The sequence below is a fragment of the Plectropomus leopardus genome, chromosome 3 (genome assembly GCF_008729295.1).
Source record: "Plectropomus leopardus isolate mb chromosome 3, YSFRI_Pleo_2.0, whole genome shotgun sequence".
Taxonomy (NCBI): domain Eukaryota; kingdom Metazoa; phylum Chordata; class Actinopteri; order Perciformes; family Serranidae; genus Plectropomus; species Plectropomus leopardus.
In genome coordinates, this window is record NC_056465.1 from 24,250,858 (window position 1) to 24,270,422 (window position 19,565).

The following is a 19,565-nucleotide window of genomic DNA, read 5'->3' on the forward strand; positions in this document are numbered from 1 at the left end:
CATCTTGTTGAGAAAAATGAAAAGAAATAAGTAATAACATAAATGAATGAGCTTAAAATAGCTTAACAGCTTTTTTTAAAAAATTTTTTTTGCCCTTAACCTTTCCCAAACAAGTTGTTTTAGTAAACCAATGACTAAAACCCGACCTAATTTGTGGCATAAATTCCAATCATTTTCAAAGAGGAATATTTCGGATTTAGCTTATTGTTCAATGTAAAATTGGAGTAAGAGTGTTGATTAAGATGATTTCTTGCACTGACATGTATAAATCTTGTAAGTACAACAATTTGTCATCTGCATAGAGGCTGATTTTTTGATGTCAGGTGCTGCAGCAATTGGTTCACTAAAGATGATAAACTTTCGGTGAAAGTGTCCATACTTGTCTGGTTTCCCAGTGAGGTATGAGAATGTGAATTGACTTGAATTTATTCCTTTTTTACTAGGTGCTGTAAGTGACATTAGTCCATACATAAAGCGTTATGAGAGCTTGTCATATGACAGAGAGGATCTCCATAGGAAGCACCTGAGAGCCAGGAGAGCCTCACAGCCTCAGGAATACACACTTCATCTGGACCTCACTGCTTTCAACAGGTAACTTAACATTTTTATAATTCTGGCAATTGCTTCAAAAGCCCTCTTAAACACACAAAGTCTGGCTAGACAGTATTCTCCTGTTTCTCAACCCATAATACATGTCAACAATTAATTGGTCATAGTTGCCTGCAGTTGATTATTCTGACTACCTTCCATTACACTACAAAGTCTTGACCACATCTATGAGCTGTTTGTTTCTCTGTTTCGTGCAGGACTTTCCATCTGCGTTTGAAACATGATGCATCAGTGTTTTCTAAAAATTTTGTGCTGGTCAGTGAAAATGGTTCCACATCAGCTGATCTCTCCCACATATATTCAGGGACACTGGATGGTAGGTATGACTGGGATGCATGGACCAATAGGGCTCCAGTTTACTTGTGATTCAAGTCTATATTAATAGCATAAAGTGTGTAATCACCCAATGTCAACAGTCATTTATAATTTCTATGGTGTGACTAAAACATCTGGATAACAGATTTAAATTCAAATCAGTTTGTGGGAAAACATTCCTGACTATTGAGGATTGAAGACCAATGTAAAACGTATTGAACTGCCTCAGGCTTGCCACATATCTCACCTCTTGTATTTCTAAATGCTAACCCTTATTATAAAGTTTGTATCTCATCAGTTTATAAGTCAGTATCATATCTATATATTCTGTCTGTCTGTCTCTATACCTCAGTTATCACTGCACATTGTCACTTTAACCAAGGCAATGTTATCTCTCTTGACCTGGTCCTGCAGGTGAACATGGTTCAGTCTGCCATGGCTCAGTGTTACAGGGTCAGTTTGAGGGAACCATCCATACAGACAATGGGACCTATCATATAGAGCCAGTAAACAGATACACCAGCAACCAAACGGATCACCACTCTATAATCTACAATGAGGACGACATAGGTAAGACTCCATCCCCCCTTTTTTTAGGAAAAAGTTTTCAAAAAATTGCATTCATATTCAAAAAATGCACATATTTTCAAGCTTATATTTGCTCGATAGTCATTTCAATTGGCCCCAGTGTCCAGGATGACAAATTTAACTCTAAAGCTTGAGCATCTGCAGGCTGGAATTGTCAAAACAACACCCCATAACCTCAGTTGCTTTTCTTGGCCATTCGGTGGTAATGGCAAGAGCACAACAAGAAATTCCTTTCTACTGTAGATCTCCCCAAAAGTTTGATTTATGGCCCTCTTGGGTCTGTAGTCAACTCCCTTCTGTTTCTAACCCTCATTGTACTGTTCTCATTCAGTATCTGTAGCCTTGAGCTCCAGTATGAACTAACTAACCCTTGAGTTAGGGTTACCAGGAGTCAATGAACTATCCTTACCTCGTTGTTGCAAGAGTGGGGTTATAACAGCAGAACCTATTTACAGTTCTGTAGGGGTGTTGGCACCCTTCCTGGACACAGGCCAGAGAAAAGATAAACCGAAGATGGTGTGACTTTTGAAAGAGGGGGAGGAGAGGCGGGGGTGAAAGGAAGGAGGAAGGTATGACGTTAAGGTTGAAAGATGAGGAGGACAAAGGAGGAGAAGGACATGAGTATCTAAGGGGAAAGGAGAGAAGAAATGAGGATCATGCGGAGTATCTTGCAGGGTTTGAAGGCACTGCAAACAAACTCTTCGTTGGCTTGTGTCCGCTTACGGTTTTTCCATATGGCAGTAATTACTGAGAGCTGTCAAAATGTTTTGTTTCAATGTGTATGTGCATTTCTATCCGAATGCGTTTCCTCGTCTGCATGTGCACGTTCATCAGAATAAGATTATTTCTAAGAAAACATTTCCTGGAAACCGTACAGATCATGCCAACCCCGCCTCCCCATGTTTGTCCTTAAGTTTACACAGACTCCATGTCTGCCTTCCTCCTATGCCTCCCGCCTGTCTTCAGACCCTTTCATGAATGCGGCAACAGTTACATGAGATAACGTTGCAGCTGACAACATCCTGTTCTTTCATTCACAGGCCTGCATATCTGCAGGAAGCTGTTAAACACTTGGCACATGATATTTCAATAAACAATCAATGCTTCCCAACGAGTGGTAAATTGGGACGACCGGAGGCTGACATAATGTGTCTACTCCTGTGTGTGTTTACACTTCCTGTAGTTGTCGTCCGCACGAGGGAAACAAAGGTTATATAAGGATACTTCACTCCCTTGGGATGTGAGGTGACATGAGGTCTCTCAAATCTGGGACGCAAAGGGCGGTGGCCATTTTACAACAAAATAAAGTGTGATGACATCAGGATACCTAATCACAATCCCCACCTGCTAGTTCTGCTCAAAAAACAATATTTTGAAAAAATTAATAGCGAATTTTAAATATTAAATGATAAACAGTAAACATGAATGGTATGGAGAACATCATTCCATGGTTAGTACAGGACTGTCTCTGGATGGAGCCTAGACACTGGTGGTGGTGGTAAAGAGATGAAGTGGCAGAAGATCTGGATATGATGTGAAGAGGTGCTTATAATGATGGAGGGAACCCTGAGTGTTGGATGTGATGAGACCTGGAGGCGCAGCTCAGTCGCCAGAATAAATGTTGGCATTGTACAGTTCTGCCAGCCACAAATATTGAATATTTGTATATTATTATATAGTGCATATGTTAAAACTTTACATTTTGAAAATTCTGTGGTTAGGACAAAAAACAGTCATTAAAAGCAGAGCAAGTGTTCAGAAGACTGCAGGCAACAGGGACACAAATGGTCACTTTTTAGTTCAAGAAAACACCAACTGAACATCACAGGATCATATCAAGGACTTCAGTACAAACTAGTCTGACGAGGGGATGAAGTGCAGGTGGAGGTAAAGGGCAGAGAGGCTCAGGTGAGGAGAATGAGGTGATGAGGCAGAAGAACAGGCAGAGAGCTGTTTGAGAAAAACTGAGGAGCAGGGAAGGACTAACGAGGCTGATGCAGGGCAGGTGTGTAGAGTCAGCACAGGAGGGGGTGAACACAAGAAACTGAATCCCAAAATCAAAGAAAAAACAATCATCTTAATAATAAATAACCAAGTGAAAAGAAAGACAAACTAACTACTGAAGACAACTTGAATGAGTCTGAAACAGACACTTAGTCCAGTTTTCTCCAAAGTCAGAAATAATCAAGACACAACAGATCATGACAATCATGTGGTGATGGTAAGGAAAAGATTATTTTTTTTTGGCTTAAAATACCCAGTTTTGATGCAACAATCGGCACTGGAAATTTTGTGATGTCTCTTGCATATTTGTTGTTTGTTGGACTTGAACAGTGGTCTGCACCACATAGTACTATGGGTACTATGACATACACATTCCCTCTACCTCCCAATAAAAGAAGTCAGCTTATATACATGTAACACTAAGTATGTTATGTTAGAAACATTGCTATGATACATATTATATATATTATTATATTATGCATTGATTTTGCACTAAATTGTCAACTGACAACAGCAGAGAGAACAGTTTTTAAAATTGACAGCAACTATACAATTGACTCAAGAATATTGTGGCAAAATCTGGTTTATTGAACTAAAAGACTGAACATCCGCAGTCAGCTTACAAAGTTAGGAGACAGAAAAAGAAGCATGTATCTGTCTGTCTGTGTGTGTAGTCACACCCTGGTGTATTGTTTATTGTTACACCCTGGTTTTATTATTCTCATACTTCCTTGAGATTAATCAAGAGAAACATACACTTAAAATATCACTGGGAATCTCTTAATGTTTAACTCCAGGGCTATTAATTGTTGTTTGATTTTACAATCAGGAAGTAGTTTCAGTGAAGTTATCTGCAAAGTGACTACTTTGTATTTCCCTTCAGCATTTGTTATAGTATGCTGCTTGGAAACCTTGACCAGAACTTTGAGATTCAGCATGTAAAAATCTGTCCAGTCTTAAGTTTAATAATTGTGTAAATAATTCTTAAAACATATATTTCTTCATGGGATTCATTAGCTAATTACATTATACAAGTTTGGAAAATCTAAGAAAGATTTGGGTCATCGGCGCAACTTTCAGTGTTGCAGCAACGGTTTAAGGTTATCAGTTTTTTTGCAATCGCGCCAAAGAAACAGCTTTTATAGTTGCTAAAAGGGTGATTGTTCCCTGACAGCCGTACAGTATCAAACCAAGTGGAAAGCAGCCTTTCACTTCACAGAGGCGTCATTACTTGCGTAAATAGGGAGGATGCAGTTGATATGGGATATCTGGACTACATGAGGCATAAAATCTGGACTAAGCAGAAAATCTTCCACCAAGCGTGTGAATCTTGTTATTTGCAAGAACACTTGAGCCTTGTGGTTTAATAGATCAGAGGATTAATCGGAGCAGTGGACATGCGTCCTGAGAAGTGGCATGCACAGACTCCCCCATGGGAAGTTAGGAAGACTTCTATGACACTCAGAGTTTAGTGTTATATTTAGGTTTAGGGTCATTTTGCACTTGAGCCAACCAGTGTGGCACGTGAGAGGACGTGAGGGCATGACCCATGAGTTGTTCATGAGGCACTAGGGGAAGAACATAAGTGCAAAAAGGTGCCTCCGCAGTTTAGACATATCCTGGGGCAAAAGGGAGCATTTCAAAAGTCAATGTCCTTTTTTTAGCCAGTGTTGTTCCTGCCAAGAAACTAAGCTCCTGAACCACCACATTACTTTTGAAATGTGTTGGATTAAAGATCACTAATTTCCCTGTTCAAAATTGAATAAGTAGTGTATCTATTTTAATGTCTTCATGAAGGTAATGTAACTTATTACATTTACTTTGATTACTTTTCTTATGTGACCATAAACTTACTTTCAGATGTTTCCTAAGGTTTCAAATCAAGCATTTCAATATTTTCACCCCTGGTAAACAGTTATAAGCTGTCCATTAATGTTACAGCACTTTGCTGATTTCAGAAGAAAAATATTGTTGAATTTCCAGCACCGAAAGGCATTCTCATCCAATGACATGGCCACCTGCCTTTGTGAGGTCGCCTGGTTGCAGGCATGACAGACTTAATTAGAGCAATGCACACTGGCAGACAAGAGGTGGTGCAAACGTTTAAACAAGACAACCACTCAAAACAACACTCAAAATTTTAGTGCACACTGCCAGATAAATGGATCCTGTGCAGATGTAGAGACAGCTGTAAGCTATCCCACCTTGGATGGTTTTGCACTCACATTTTTCTAATACTCCCACAATGTTTCCAATTCCTCTATGAAAAGGAACCAGAAACATCAAAATCAATATTATACAGGCATATAAATGAAAAAAACAACACACCAGTCAAATGTATCACAAATAATCCAGAGAAAACACTTTTCATAAAACTCTGTTCCAAATGATCCAACCTAAGAGACTGACTCTCAATCATGGAAATCAATCATCACCTGAGTGACAAACGTTTTATGACTATCAATTGCTTATTCTGCTTTGTCACGGTGATGTGACGTCTGATGAAGATCTGTTATATTTGTACATCTAAATGTTACAAAGCTTTTAATACAGTGTGCAGATCCCCTGTCTGATTCTTGCCTTAGTTAGATTTCTTTTGATCCAGCACTTGTAAAAGTTTTTTGGGTGTGTGTACTCTCCACCCTACTCAAATCTGTCCCAGTGACTTGGGCCCGCATTGCCCATAAATGTGTCAAAAGAGAGCATTCCTGCACGGCGAAAAAATGCAAAGCAACAGAATGAATCTTGAGTTCTACATACAAGCTTTCTACAGAAAAGAATACTTTTGGTTGTAACTTTTTGTAATCAGCAACATTGTGATTAGTAACTGTAATTAATTGCATATTTTCTCAGTAACTATAACAGAATACTTTTTGTTATTTAATTATGTAACACAGTTGCATGTAACTGGTTACAGCCCAACACTGCTTATCATCATGCAACAGTATGCACAAAAGCAAGAGTCAAAGGCTGAAGGTGAAGTGATATTTTGATTTTTTTTTGTCCATAAGTTGCTCAAACTCCAGTTGCTCAGTCAAGTAAACCTTCAGTTGTCCCCAGAGGGACAATTGATTGTACAGCATTGACAACAGTAAAAAAAAAAAAAAAAAAAAAAAGGTACAAGCTAACACACACTAGACAATTAAGTACAACACATAAAAAAGTAAAAACATAGAGTAAAAAATGACTTAAAAAAGCAATGTTTAGCAAGCATGGTGGTATTGGTCAAATTAATTCACCAGTTTCTGTTGGAGGTCAGCAGTGAAATGGCTGACGGTATGAGTAGTGATTGTATCTGTTGGTTTTGGCGAGTAGGTATTTAAGGTCTGAAACGCTAAGCGGTGTAGGTGCTGTCAGTCGAAATAGATTTTGCTTTCTGTAACAACTGTTTACAACAAAAATCAGACAGACTTTTCTGTTGGGTACCTATGATGCAGCTACAGACCTTGATCACTAATACTAAAAGCTGGAACGAGGTTAAAAAGGCTCTGGTTTAAGTTTTTTATCCCTCTCTTAACTGGACTGGTTTCCAACAGCTGCTGGGAATGTGAGTCTGAACTGAAATATGACACTGATTTCTCACTTGGGAAATCAGCTTTCCCATCAGGTCTTGCTCTGATTGTTTGTAACTGTTATGAAGCATGATAGGTCACTTTTTAATTGACAAATTAATAAAATAAAAAAAAGAAATACCTTTGGCAACACAGGCCAGAAACATGTATCTCCTGCAGTGTACTGGAGAAGGAACAGACACAGAAACAAACTAGGAGAGAGGGAGAGTGAGAACATGAAATGAGGTCTGGAAATAATTCCGTCAGTGGGTCGACGCCCGGCATTTAGGCCTCCACCCCCACAACCCACCCCCACTCCACCATGTATAGAAAGAATTACTGCTTTGTGATTGGCTGCAGCACTTTCGTAGGATGGTGTGATCCAATCATGTGTTGCCTCTCCCTTACTCTAGGCCCAAATCTGATCCAGGGGGATATTACACTGCTGAATGAGTGTTTCACACGCTCATACATGCACACGCATACATGCCTATGCACACACTTTGCATTACCCCTTGAAGTTGTTATGGGTCACTAGTTAATGGGCAAACATTGCCTGATTCTGTCACTCTCACATTACTGCAAACGACATGTGAGAGTGATTATTATGTCATGTGACTCTACTGTAAGCCCATTTTTGTCCACACAGATGTAGCTGGAAAAGTTTGTTTTCTTTCCATTAACATTAGAGCATAACCACAGCAGTTCTGCTGCATCCCACTGGGACTTATTGTTTACATTATTTTTACATTATTCTGAAATATTTTGCAGCAGTGCACTTTACATCACATCCTTTCATACATATTCATGTGCACCCCCCCATAGTCCCTGACCATAAACCTAATACACTCTGTTGCAAAAATGTCCTTTTGGCTCTGTGCATTTTTGTGGAATTCTGTGTCTTTGCCAGTGTGACAAGACGCGCCAGTTTCTGCAAATGTAAAGCCTCCCTTGACTGCAATCCATTGATTATTGCACCAATCTGAACAAGGCAGCCGTCCCAGAGCTGTTGCAAATCTCAGACGATGATGCTGTTTTAGTGAAATCAAACCAGCAGCTATCACAGTGTTTTCCACACAGGCTGCCCCCACAGCTCCCATTCCCGACCACAGCGCTGATTTCTAAATGCAGGTCCTCTATTTATAAAGTGTTTGAGTCTGAGGTTGCTTCTGTTAATGTTGCTTGCTGTGCTGGTCACTAAGGAGCCAATTTCAAAATAGTATATATGCGCTTATTGTTTTAAATTGTTCTGTATAAGAAAATGTTTAAAAGTGGGGATGCACAATATTGTTATCTGTTTTGCTTTATTTTGTTTTGTTTTTGCTGATGTCTGATATGCTGATATATAACAAGTCATTTGGCCGCTGACTGATACCTCTATCAGTATATCCACTTTTTTTCCCCACCTAGTTTTAGTGATCGTTAAGTACCTTCTGTTGTGGATCTCACATCATATTATGCATAGTCTTATCATGATGGCCCACCAGCATATGGAAGCCTAAAATACTAAGTTTTTTAGTGTATATCATATTCATTTGTTGTAAAAAATAAGAAAAATACTTCAATGTAGTATTGATGTTTGTACACATTCACTTTGTCAATTAAAAAAAACTGGTTTGTTGTTTCCAGTTTGGGAAAGTAGGAATAAATAACATGGACTTTTGTATCTTAAATCCGGAAAGTAGTAAATTTAGGCTCCAGAAAACAAGTCTTTCATCTTTTCTCTGACTGGGGTTATAAAGCAATAATTGTGACCTTATGGACCTGTTGAGTAAACAAGAGAAGTCACAAGACCAACTTGACTTACTCTGCATGTAAGACCTTGACATGTCGGGAAAGACATGGAAACAAAGCACGAATGCTCTTGATTAAATTCTCTTCATTGATTTGACATGATCATGTCTGTGATATTTAAATCAGCACTGCCTCGCCTGATCATTGCTCCTGGTTTAACACACACACAACGGCAGATCTTGAGTAATGGTTTCAGCACAAACAAATCATTTTTGTTCAGAGATCAGACTGTGGCCCTGGTCCACATCACGTTTATTCGTGAGCCAATCTTTCACAATGTCCTGTTTGCTCCAACAAAAATAGGAGTGGGTTCAATGGAACACCGTGTTTGATCTCTGTTCAGTTATTTATTATGATTGGTAAGCACTGTTTTATTTGGGACACGGTACGCCCACATTAAAGTGAGTCATTGATGTGTTCACTCATTTATAGGATATGTCCAAGGACAAAATTATTGGGGACAGTGTTTTCTTTGCTGTGGGTATCTCCCTGAATCTATGGGTGTTTGACTAAAGGAGAGTGTGAGACTAAAAAAATTTAGTTCTTCTAATGGCCACTTGAGGCTGGCTCAAAACACGTGTCAGTCCCCAAAGACTCACATGTTAAATTGCCCAACTTTACAGCAGAAATAAACAGATCCACAGATCAATTTCTCACTCCACCACAGCTCCACACTCTAGTCTAAGTATGGTCACTTCTGCCACGATTTGACTCAAAATGTCATACTCGAGGTTTCAAAACAGGAGTTAACAAACCAGTGGGCGGTTTCACGATGGCTAAGTACATTATTTTTATGCAGTCTATGCCAGGGCCCAGTGCTCCCAGTTGTTATAAAAGCTGCCACATAAGGCCTCTTAGACCCTTTTTTGGGCTAGTCACCCTATAATTTTCACCTACCGACATATGCACACATCTACTCACTGAACTCAACAGGCTTACATTTGGAACACACGTCTATATGGGACATGCTTTTAATTCCTTTCGCACAAAACAGTTGCTCAGCAAAGATGGGAAATACAATCAACATTGTTTATTTAAACCTCCTTTTTGCATCTCTCTTGTTTACCATGCCGGTAATACTGTCTTGGTTCATGGTTTCAGTAAAATGAGCTAAATAATTGAATAGTGGAGAATCTTACCAAGCTAACTGTGTATTATGTCCATACTGGCAAAAATTTGAACATTTATATTTGTAAGTGCAATCTATGCAGCTAACTTAGCTCCAGCAAGTAGCCAACAACCCGGTTTTATACATCCAAAGAATTAATATAAAATTAATAATAAAATATAAAAGGCCTCTAATTGGGACAGGTGTTTATTTGTAAAAATGCTTTGATATTTGATGAGTTACGATGAGAACGATGAGACTTGGCGTCTAATTAGGACTAGGCTTATATTTTAAGTTTTATTGTGAATGTAGATATGAGATGTTTTGCCAACGTATGCATGTAACAAGAAGAAACAGTAGATATTCTGTGAAAGTGAAAGTGTTTTGAAAAAAAACAATGCATGTAACAGGTGTAAATTAACAAGGCATTTCACAAGGTCAACAACAGATGCAGGAGAATAACTAGCGTGTCATATGTAGATGTGAAAGTCCAGTGACCAAGCTTTGATATTTGATGAGTTACGATGACAACGTGTTGTTCTAATATGTACATCAAAGAATCTATGCTTTTATTTTGTATGTATCAAACGGTCTCTGTTTGTTTCTCTTTAGTTTTACCATCCAAGAGAACTGGCTCTGATGGATTCTGTGCTGCACAACATCTTAACCTCCGCGCCCAAAGCCTCAGCCCTGATGAGGTAGGACAGTCCAGGCACAAAAACACTTAAGCACCCTCTGCCTTGCTTTCTTTTTCTGTCCTCACCCTCAACATTTCCTCCTCTGCAAAACCATTTATAGCCAATTAACTCCTGTACCAGAAACATTTCTCTAAGGCAATGTGTCTGATTCATCTGTAAATATAAGTGACCTTTTTCATTTTGGTCACTTTTTATTTTGCCCGTTGAGTCATCAGGAGCAAATAACAGGGATCAGGATGCTATGACAGTAACAGAGGTGTAAGATACAGAAAACACAGAAAGCTGAGCTGCTTCCTTGAAGGCTTAAACATATTTACAGAATAAATTGACTCCTGCAAAGTAAAACCAACTGGATGACCTTGACTGAGATTATAGAATCAGGTATGATGGAATAAACATCTGCCAAATCTATTAAACTAATCTCTCCCTTGGGTGCTCTATTTGTTAACTTTTCACCAACTGGGTTGTGGTCCCACTGTTCAATCTCAACAATGGATGTCGAGACATTGGTATGGATCCATTTTTATCAACATACCTGCCGGTGGAGATCATTTCCACTGTTCGGCCATGAAATGGTCTAAACAGATGTTGTTCCCAATGGACCATTGGCGTCCCATCTCCAACTTGGACTTGTGGCATTCCAGTTATTCTTACATCATGTCCTGATGTTTTGAGGGCTTCGTGAACTCACACCTTCAAAATAATGAAAAATATCAACTAAATATGAGGAGAGGTTCAAGTACATGCAGGTGATTTGTAAACAGGTTTCAAATCTGCCTCCCAGATTATTTCCCCTTTAAAAATATTTATTATCATGTTTCTGCAAATTTCACCCACAGAAGGCGCCAGTGAGCCGAGGGAAGAGAACAGTGGATGAGTCAAAGACCAGCTGCCTGCTCCACATTCACGCTGACCACTACTACTACAAGAAGTTCAAATCAGTTGCGGCTGTCATAGCGCAGGTGACTGAGGTTAAACCCTTACCCCTATCTTTAACTCTTTGAAACCTGAGTAAACTGGCTTGATTATTTCAAAATCATCGAAAGGAAATGAGCAACAAAAGAATAATTGACACAAAAATTTGCAAGAAATCAGTAAAAAGTACAATAAAATTACCTGAAAATTTCTAAAAGAAAGAAAGAAAATAAATAACTAACACAGCAAACAAGACTCCTTGACAATTTTTTCTTAGCTTTTTAAAAAAGTTATTTTCTAAAACAACTAATTTCTTGCAATTTGTGTAACATTTCTTAAGAAGATGTTTAATGCCTTTTACTTTTTTGAAAGAAATCGAACCAATTGCTCAGGTTTCAGAAGTTTAAATGCTTGTGAAAGGCAACTGAAAGCAGCAAAAGAAAAGCTATGTCAGTCCAGCTTTCAGAGGGTTAATCTTTTTCCGTGGCAAATACATTATGTTTTATATTTGATACACACTGAGATAACACGTTTTTCAAACCTGCTGTCAAAAGGGTTAAGACACGAACACAAAAACACTGACAATACTTATTCCGCTTTTAGCTAAAAATAGAGGTCAGTGAGGTTTAAAGTTCAGATTTTTTGTCCTATTTTTCTCAAGCCAGCATGTCACCATGTTCAGAGTGAGGCACTCAGATGCTGCTGATACCTGAGCTGCCTGATGTCTCGGAGAACACAGTGTACTCCGGGGCATTTCTATGTGATGGAACATCCAACAGGAACATTACATCACAACAGAATTTCCTCTGCTGTTGGCTGAGATGAGCATGCTTTGTTTACAAATCTATCAATGAGTACTGCATCCTGGATTTTGGGTGCACGGCGCTGCAATCAAAGGTCACGCGAGTCCTATCTTGATAAATCAAACTATTAGCAGGTTGCGTCATTTGGCACAAGATCAGAGATCTTTCTTATTTTATCTTGTTTCAAAATACCAACCAAGAAAAGGATCCCAAATACTGAATTTAAATATGTTTAATGCAGATTTTTTTGTTTTTATTTAACTGACCTACAGTTACATGAGCAGATTGTGATCTCAGTTACAGTTTGTTAATGAATGTCCTTGTTAAATATGTCAGTATTTCTATTAATCCCCTATTAGGCTGGCATTTTGATCACGACTGAAACTTTGGTAATGCTTTCTATGAAGACTACATCTATAATGCATTATGGCGGCATTAATGGTGAATTATAATGCATTTTTAATGCTGTATGAATACACTCATAAACACAGATAATGCTTAGCGGTGCACTACATCAATCATCATAAACCATTATAGATTTGACTTATAATGATTTATAAGTGGAAAGGATCTTATGGATGCTCTTGACTTGTAAACTATAGGTTGAATGCTGGGGCTTATAATGCATTATAAATAGCTATACTCACTTATTCACACATCAACAAGTTACTGTAGTAAGTACTCATACTATGATATAACAGTCTACGCTGTATCATAAGTTATCATTGTATGCGTTAAGTAAAGTGAGGTGCATATTGACACATTTATACAAATTTATGCGTCATAATGTTTCATAGCCTACAAGCTAAACATACATCTAAGCTGAAGATTGCTAGCTCCACTCATTTACATGGATACATGATATAATTTCTGAAGCTAGCAATTTTAAGTTCAAACATACAGTTAGCTTGCAGGCTATTAGCAAATAATCCAGCAGCTAATGTTAGCTCACAGGTAGACCCGACAGTGGTTTGCTGGCTAGCTTACAGCATATAGCATACTTACCAGGGATTTCAGGGGCTGCAGCAGTCGCTGTCCACTTTTTCTTCTCCACTCTAACACGGTACAAAATGTGAAGCCATGTCAAAGAAGAAATCTTATGTCCTTCTTAGCTCCACATTGTCCTCCTTTCCCATGGTCAAAGACAAACGTAGCTAAATATGCAAATATGAACTGTTCAACTGACTGAAAAGTAAAATTGGAGGCAACGAGTGGTAGCCAATCACAGCACAGTATTACAGACTACCAGCCAATCACAGCACAGTAGGGCGGGAGCAGACGGAACATGCCCGGGAAAAAAACGGTCTCGGTTTTTTTGTGGAAAGGGGACAAAGTGGATTTAAGCGGTAATAAAGAGTGCCTCTTTGACATGGCATCCCGTTTGTAATACTAAGCACTGGAGGAGAAAGACGTGGACAGAGATGCAGCTCTAAAATGTAAGTTTAAATGTCAAGTTTTAATGTTTAAATGTAGCAAGCTAACTTACAACTTACAACTTTAGCTACCTTACCATTAGCCTGCAAGATAACCGTATGGTTCAATTTAATATTGCTAGCTTCAAAATTCATATATCAAGTAGTCATGTATTTTTTTACAAAGCAATCTTCGGCTAAATTATACGGTTAGCTTGTAGGCTAATAGCAAACGTCATAGTGTCTGGCTAATTTAGCCTGCATGTCCAGTTTAGCTAACTTAGCTTGCAGATAGCCTGTTTGGTAAGGGGACAGTGTTTAGGTAGCTAGCTAGCTACAGCATATAGCATATTCACTTTGGGCTGCAACAGTTTCTGTCCACCTCTGACACAAGATTCCCAGTCTTTGTGAAATCTAATTCGGTGGCTAAAAACTCTCCAACTGTCTTTTAGATGCATTTTCAAAGAGGTCAAGTGTATGGTACGCATTAATCACGTATGACGCAGCATATTTTCTTATGCATGAAAATGATTACACTTTACTTAACACATACAATGAAACATTATGATGAAGTATAAATTCTTATTAATGCATCAATATGTACCTCACTTTACTTAACGCATACAACGATAACTTTTGATACAGCATGGACTGTTATATCACACTATGAGTCCTTACTACAGTTAATTGTTAATATGTGAATAAGTGAGTATTCTCTAGAATCTCCATTCTCGTTTTTAACGACTCAGGATGGATTCAAAATCATAAACGTCGATTCGTAACCCTCTAATTTGTATTATTTAGAAAAGTCTTACTAATTTTGAGACCGATTGTCGGGTCGCCTTACGTTTTTCGCCAGTGGAAGCTGCTGACTGTGCCGTTCAAAGCGATTCATCGTAGCTCTTTAAGAAGCCTCTCTATTCAGCCCTGGAATTCGGGTGTTTTTACGGGACCTTGTTCAATAAATCCATAATGATAGATCCGATATCGGGTGTCTTCCGTCCATATTTTATCAATATTTCGATGAAAAGAGTACATTAGCATCGATGCTAAACGCCATATTGGTTTCCCATAGTTCCTTTGGAGAGAGGTCAGAGATTTGTTTTGGTCTTGTCCACCAATCGGAAGACCGACCGACGCTTTGTATCCGCTTTCATTGCCACACGTCATCTGAAGCAAACTGCACTGTGATTGGTGTAATCCTGTGTCTGTCGCTCTGTTATTGGTAGCGCCTCATGCATTAGAATGAAGTGTGGTAGCCCCTATAATAATAATAATAATAATAATAATAATAATAATAATAATAATAATAATAATAATGATAATAATAATAATAATAATAATAATAATAATAATAATAATAATAATTATGAGACAAGGGTATCAGGAGACAGTCTAACAAGCAGGAGGGCCTCATGGATGTAAACTCTGTGTTCATTGCAGGCAGTCTCTGAAGTGTCAGGAGTGTGATGTGGCTCTCTGCAGCATCACAGATAGGAGCTGCTTTGCAGAATGGCACAGATAATGGGACACACAAACAACTGCAAACAAAATGATGGGACTTTTTTGGAAAAGTATGTCCATTTTTTTTTAACTATAATAATTACAATGTTAATTTTTTCACTTTCTGATTCCCAATACTTGGGAGAAAGGTTTTCTACAACAAAAAGCTTGTACATGATAAAACCTCCATAATTTCATACACACATTGCTTTCATAACATAATATTGCACTGGCAAAACAGACTGGAGTAGTTACACCTCCTATATTTTGATCATTTTGAATTGATTCTGAATTTAATCATGACCCCAAGAATCAGAACCAAACCGAACCGAATCGAATCGTGAGATACTGAAAGATTCACACCCCTAGTGAGTAAAGATATTTATAATACATTATAAGCCCCAGCATTCAGCCTCAAGTTTTTAACAAGTGAAGAGCATCCACAAGACCCTTTCCACTTATAAATCATTGTAAGTCAAAAATATAATGGTTTATGACATCAGTAAGCATTATGTGTGTTTATGAGTGTATTCATAAAGCATTATAAATGCATTATAATTCACCATGAATGCCATCATAATTCATTATGGGTATGGTCCTCATAGAAAGTGTTATCAAAACGTTTATTTTTTTTTGCCCAGTTTCCATCTAATGACCAGTATATCTACTGTCTCAAAGGACATGAGAGGATCACAGTTTGTTTTGCAGAAGTGCATTATTACCATTGACATATTTTACAACACTAAATGAAGGGTCAAGCTGTTGCCGCTCTGAGGCTGATGAAAGCACCACATGCCATCGCCCACACAGATGCACACACACGAGGCTGTTGCACAGTAAGCAGGAAGTTAAGTACCTTGTCGCCCTCTGAGAACACAGTGGCTTATGGATTACAGACACTTGGCCTAATAAGGCTCTGTGCAGTCTGTGCCAGGTGTAAAAGGCCTGGCACAGAGCCGCCAGTCCACATGATTGAACAAGCAGGACCGGTCACCTCCTGTTCTTCAGCACCTTCAGTATTAAGCCACAACCCGATAAGTGCCACCTGAGGACAAGCTGCAGAAGCATGCGTGGTAGATGTTCTCCATAGAAAGTACTAATTAGCAATAATACAACCTGATTTGAAAATTTCATGTTCTCTCTCTTACATTTAAACGTTCAATTTTTGAAACTTGTTGGAATTTGTTGCATCTACTAGTGAGGATTGCTGTTTGCAACCAGCTGAAATTAGATTTGATTCTGTGTTCATTGTTCAGGAGGTTTTTACCAGGAGCCGAATTATCTGCAGAGGTCTCTTCCTCTGAAATAAATGGATAAAGTGATTAAAACCGGTAAAAACCCTGAACAAAGCAATTTTATTTTAAAAATCTGTGTTTTTCTGACACTATTCTGCACATTTGGGGGTGACAACAGTAACAACATAATACAAGGAGTACAAAGGTCCCTATAGATGGGTGGGAGGGGCGGTGGATGGATCGAACAATAACAGTGTTTGCTTCCCGTCTGAATGTGATGTTTTTTTTCCGACATCTTACAATGGGTGTCTTTTGCTTAATCCCAGCCATTCATGCCAACATGTGCTTTTTGTTTACGTCCTGGCATTGGTTGCCATGTGCTTTTGTTGCTTAAACATAACCACGAGCAGTAGGATCCCACTATGTGCTTGTGTTGACATCACAGTAGCAGCAAACGTTAATAGCAGACAAAGAAGGATACGATACGTTGAGCATAACATGTAGACGCAGAAGTGAACTGCAAAGCGACAATATGTGATGACTTGGAATGAGAACTTGTTAGAATTACGTTATGTAGAGCAAGTATCCATTTTCGGCCTCTGAAAAACCATGGCAGCGATACATGGTGGACTTCATTGACAAGGACCAGCTCCATAGTAGATATAAACACTTTTTTTTTTAAACTAGCAAAAACATGATGATTTACATTTTCAGGTGATTATACACAAAAGAACAATTTCTGTCATTACATCCTTCTTAATCCCACACACTGGATCTTAAATGCACTCTGTGAACTCTGAGGTAGCTTATTACATTTAAAATGTCCAACATTTTTAACCCTTTGTCCTGCTCTCTTGACCTTTGACCTTATTAGTGCAGCAAAATTTCTGTAGCAGCCTCAGAGCCTCACTGGTGGGTGGGTGGAAATCATTTGTCTGACTTTTAGAAGATGGAAAACAAATCTGAATTCACCCTTGCAAAGTTGATGAAGAATGCATTTTTAATTTCCAGTTTAATACCGATCTTGGTTTTAGTGTTGGCTGACCTACACTGAACTCAGATTTGAGTCACATACTGAGTTTTTAGCTGCTTTTCTGCTGGCACGCCTGCATTGCCTCAGTGCAAAAAGACAGATAACAATGATTTAAGTGTCTGTTGAAGTCTCTCTGTCTGGACAAACGGCTCATCTACAGGGTCAGAGGTCATAAGATGCCTTCCTGATACTGAGTTTAGACATGCACTGATGTGGGAATCGAGGGACTTATCTTAAACATAAACACTTTGTAACTTTCCCTAAATTAAAACCAATAAACAGTCTTTATTATTGCATTCCATATTTGATACGAAATTATAACATTTCAGATGTTTAATCTGGTCTCATTATGCTAGATTTGTCTTCTCAGCATCTGATCCAGATTCAGTTTGGAACAACTTTCACATTTGTGCTTTCTTAATTAAATCTCTTTGTGATCAAAGCAAGGTCAGTTATTGAGTGTCCTTTGCTGTTTATTGTGGCCATGCTATTATTCTCTCTGGCCTTCCTCCTGCTGTCCGTCCTCTCATCACCTCCTCTGCACCACCTCAGATTCTTTCCACTTTAAACACACACACATGTTATTGACCCTGGTCCAGTGCCAGAACTTTGTTGCGCTCGGTGAGAAAATGTGCTGTAAGTGATGCCGTGATGTGATCTTTGAGTGTCAATAGACAAAATGCCATTGTCAATCACTGCTGACCTGGTTTCTGTGTCTCTGGTGTCCAAGGTGTCAATATTTATCTTTATGGAAATTCTCAGCAGCGGGCTCTACTGTAAGCTCGCACCCTGCTGTATAGACTTAGACCTTCACATGTGACTGGTTTGCACGTGCCTGTCTGAATGTGTGACCGGCTGTGCCACCCACACTGGAAACACTTTGCATAAACCCACTTGACTAATTAGCTCATATGGCACAGTTATGAATCACGATCAAAACTCGGTTGAAGATGTGTGAATCTGTTTAATGTATCGCGCAGATAGGGCAGTTCAGGTCAAGTATAATGTTAAAAGGAAAAAATGCTTAAAGTCCCCCTCCACTCAAAAAGGGTTTTTCTTATGTCTATGTCCCCTAAAATATGTGACCTTCTCCATACTGGATTTGTATTTTTTGACCAAAGTTCCAAAGCCTTGTCAGTCCAAAAAATGTCCGATTGAACTGTAAGCCCATTCCTGTGTGTGTGTGTGTGTGTGTGTGTGTGTGTGTGTGTGTGTGTGTGTGTGTGTGTGTGTGTGTGTGTGTGTGTGTGTTGTGTTATAACATGAATGTGTGTTATTCTCAGATTCACTCCTACATGCGAGCTGTGAATGACATCTACGACAAAGTGGACTTCGATGGAATCAAGCTGATCAACTTTAAAGTAAAATCCCTCCAGGTAAGATGCTCCTGCACTCAAACAATGACATGATTGTCCAAAATGTGAAAGTAAGGCACTTTCGATGCAGGTCCATTAATGCTGGCCTTCAAATATTTAATTTGATTTCACAAACATGTTATGACTTTGAGATAATTGGGTTTATGCAACAGTCTTAGATGGTGCCTTTAGCTATATCTTCTTCCAACAGTGACAATCAAATGCGGACAGACTCACAGCCTCAGAATGATCAGTGTGTCTGCTTGTCTCTCTCCAGGTGATGACAGAGGATGAAAAAAACAATCCCCTGAACCCTCTTTACATCGGGCCTGAGAAACTGCTGAGGCTGTATGCTGAGAGTAACTGGAACGACTTCTGTCTGGCCTATGTGCTCACTGACAGAGACTACAGCGGGACGCTGGGACTCGCCTTTGAGGGCAAGCCTGGTGAGTCACACTCACTGTGACACAAATACATGCACTCACACAAGAACCACACATACATTCAGGTGCTGCACTGATAAAAAATACTACTTATTATTTTGCTTGTAGGCCGATGCTGATAAAAGCCTAGTCTACATCTACACAGGTATATATAAAAACATAGCTACTTCTCTTTTGCCCTCACGTCCACATGCAAACT

At 38.9% G+C, this 19,565-nt stretch overlaps 1 protein-coding gene across 3 annotated transcripts in view; it reads left to right on the top strand.

Moving 5' to 3' along the window:
- The window catches only part of si:ch1073-396h14.1 (disintegrin and metalloproteinase domain-containing protein 10), a 63,634-nt gene that overhangs the window by 1,273 nt on the left and 42,796 nt on the right, over window positions 1-19,565 (top strand). For all 3 annotated transcript variants that reach the window (XR_006105206.1, XR_006105208.1, XM_042481124.1), the window contains exons 2-8: window positions 444-591; window positions 807-925; window positions 1,339-1,494; window positions 10,582-10,667; window positions 11,507-11,629; window positions 18,852-18,944; window positions 19,201-19,369. Coding sequence is in view for 1 of the 3 variants with exons in the window: in XM_042481124.1 (XP_042337058.1) it covers window positions 444-591; window positions 807-925; window positions 1,339-1,494; window positions 10,582-10,667; window positions 11,507-11,629; window positions 18,852-18,944; window positions 19,201-19,369 (894 nt within the window). In the remaining 2 variants the exon portion in view is untranslated. The remainder of the gene's footprint in view (window positions 1-443; window positions 592-806; window positions 926-1,338; window positions 1,495-10,581; window positions 10,668-11,506; window positions 11,630-18,851; window positions 18,945-19,200; window positions 19,370-19,565) is intronic.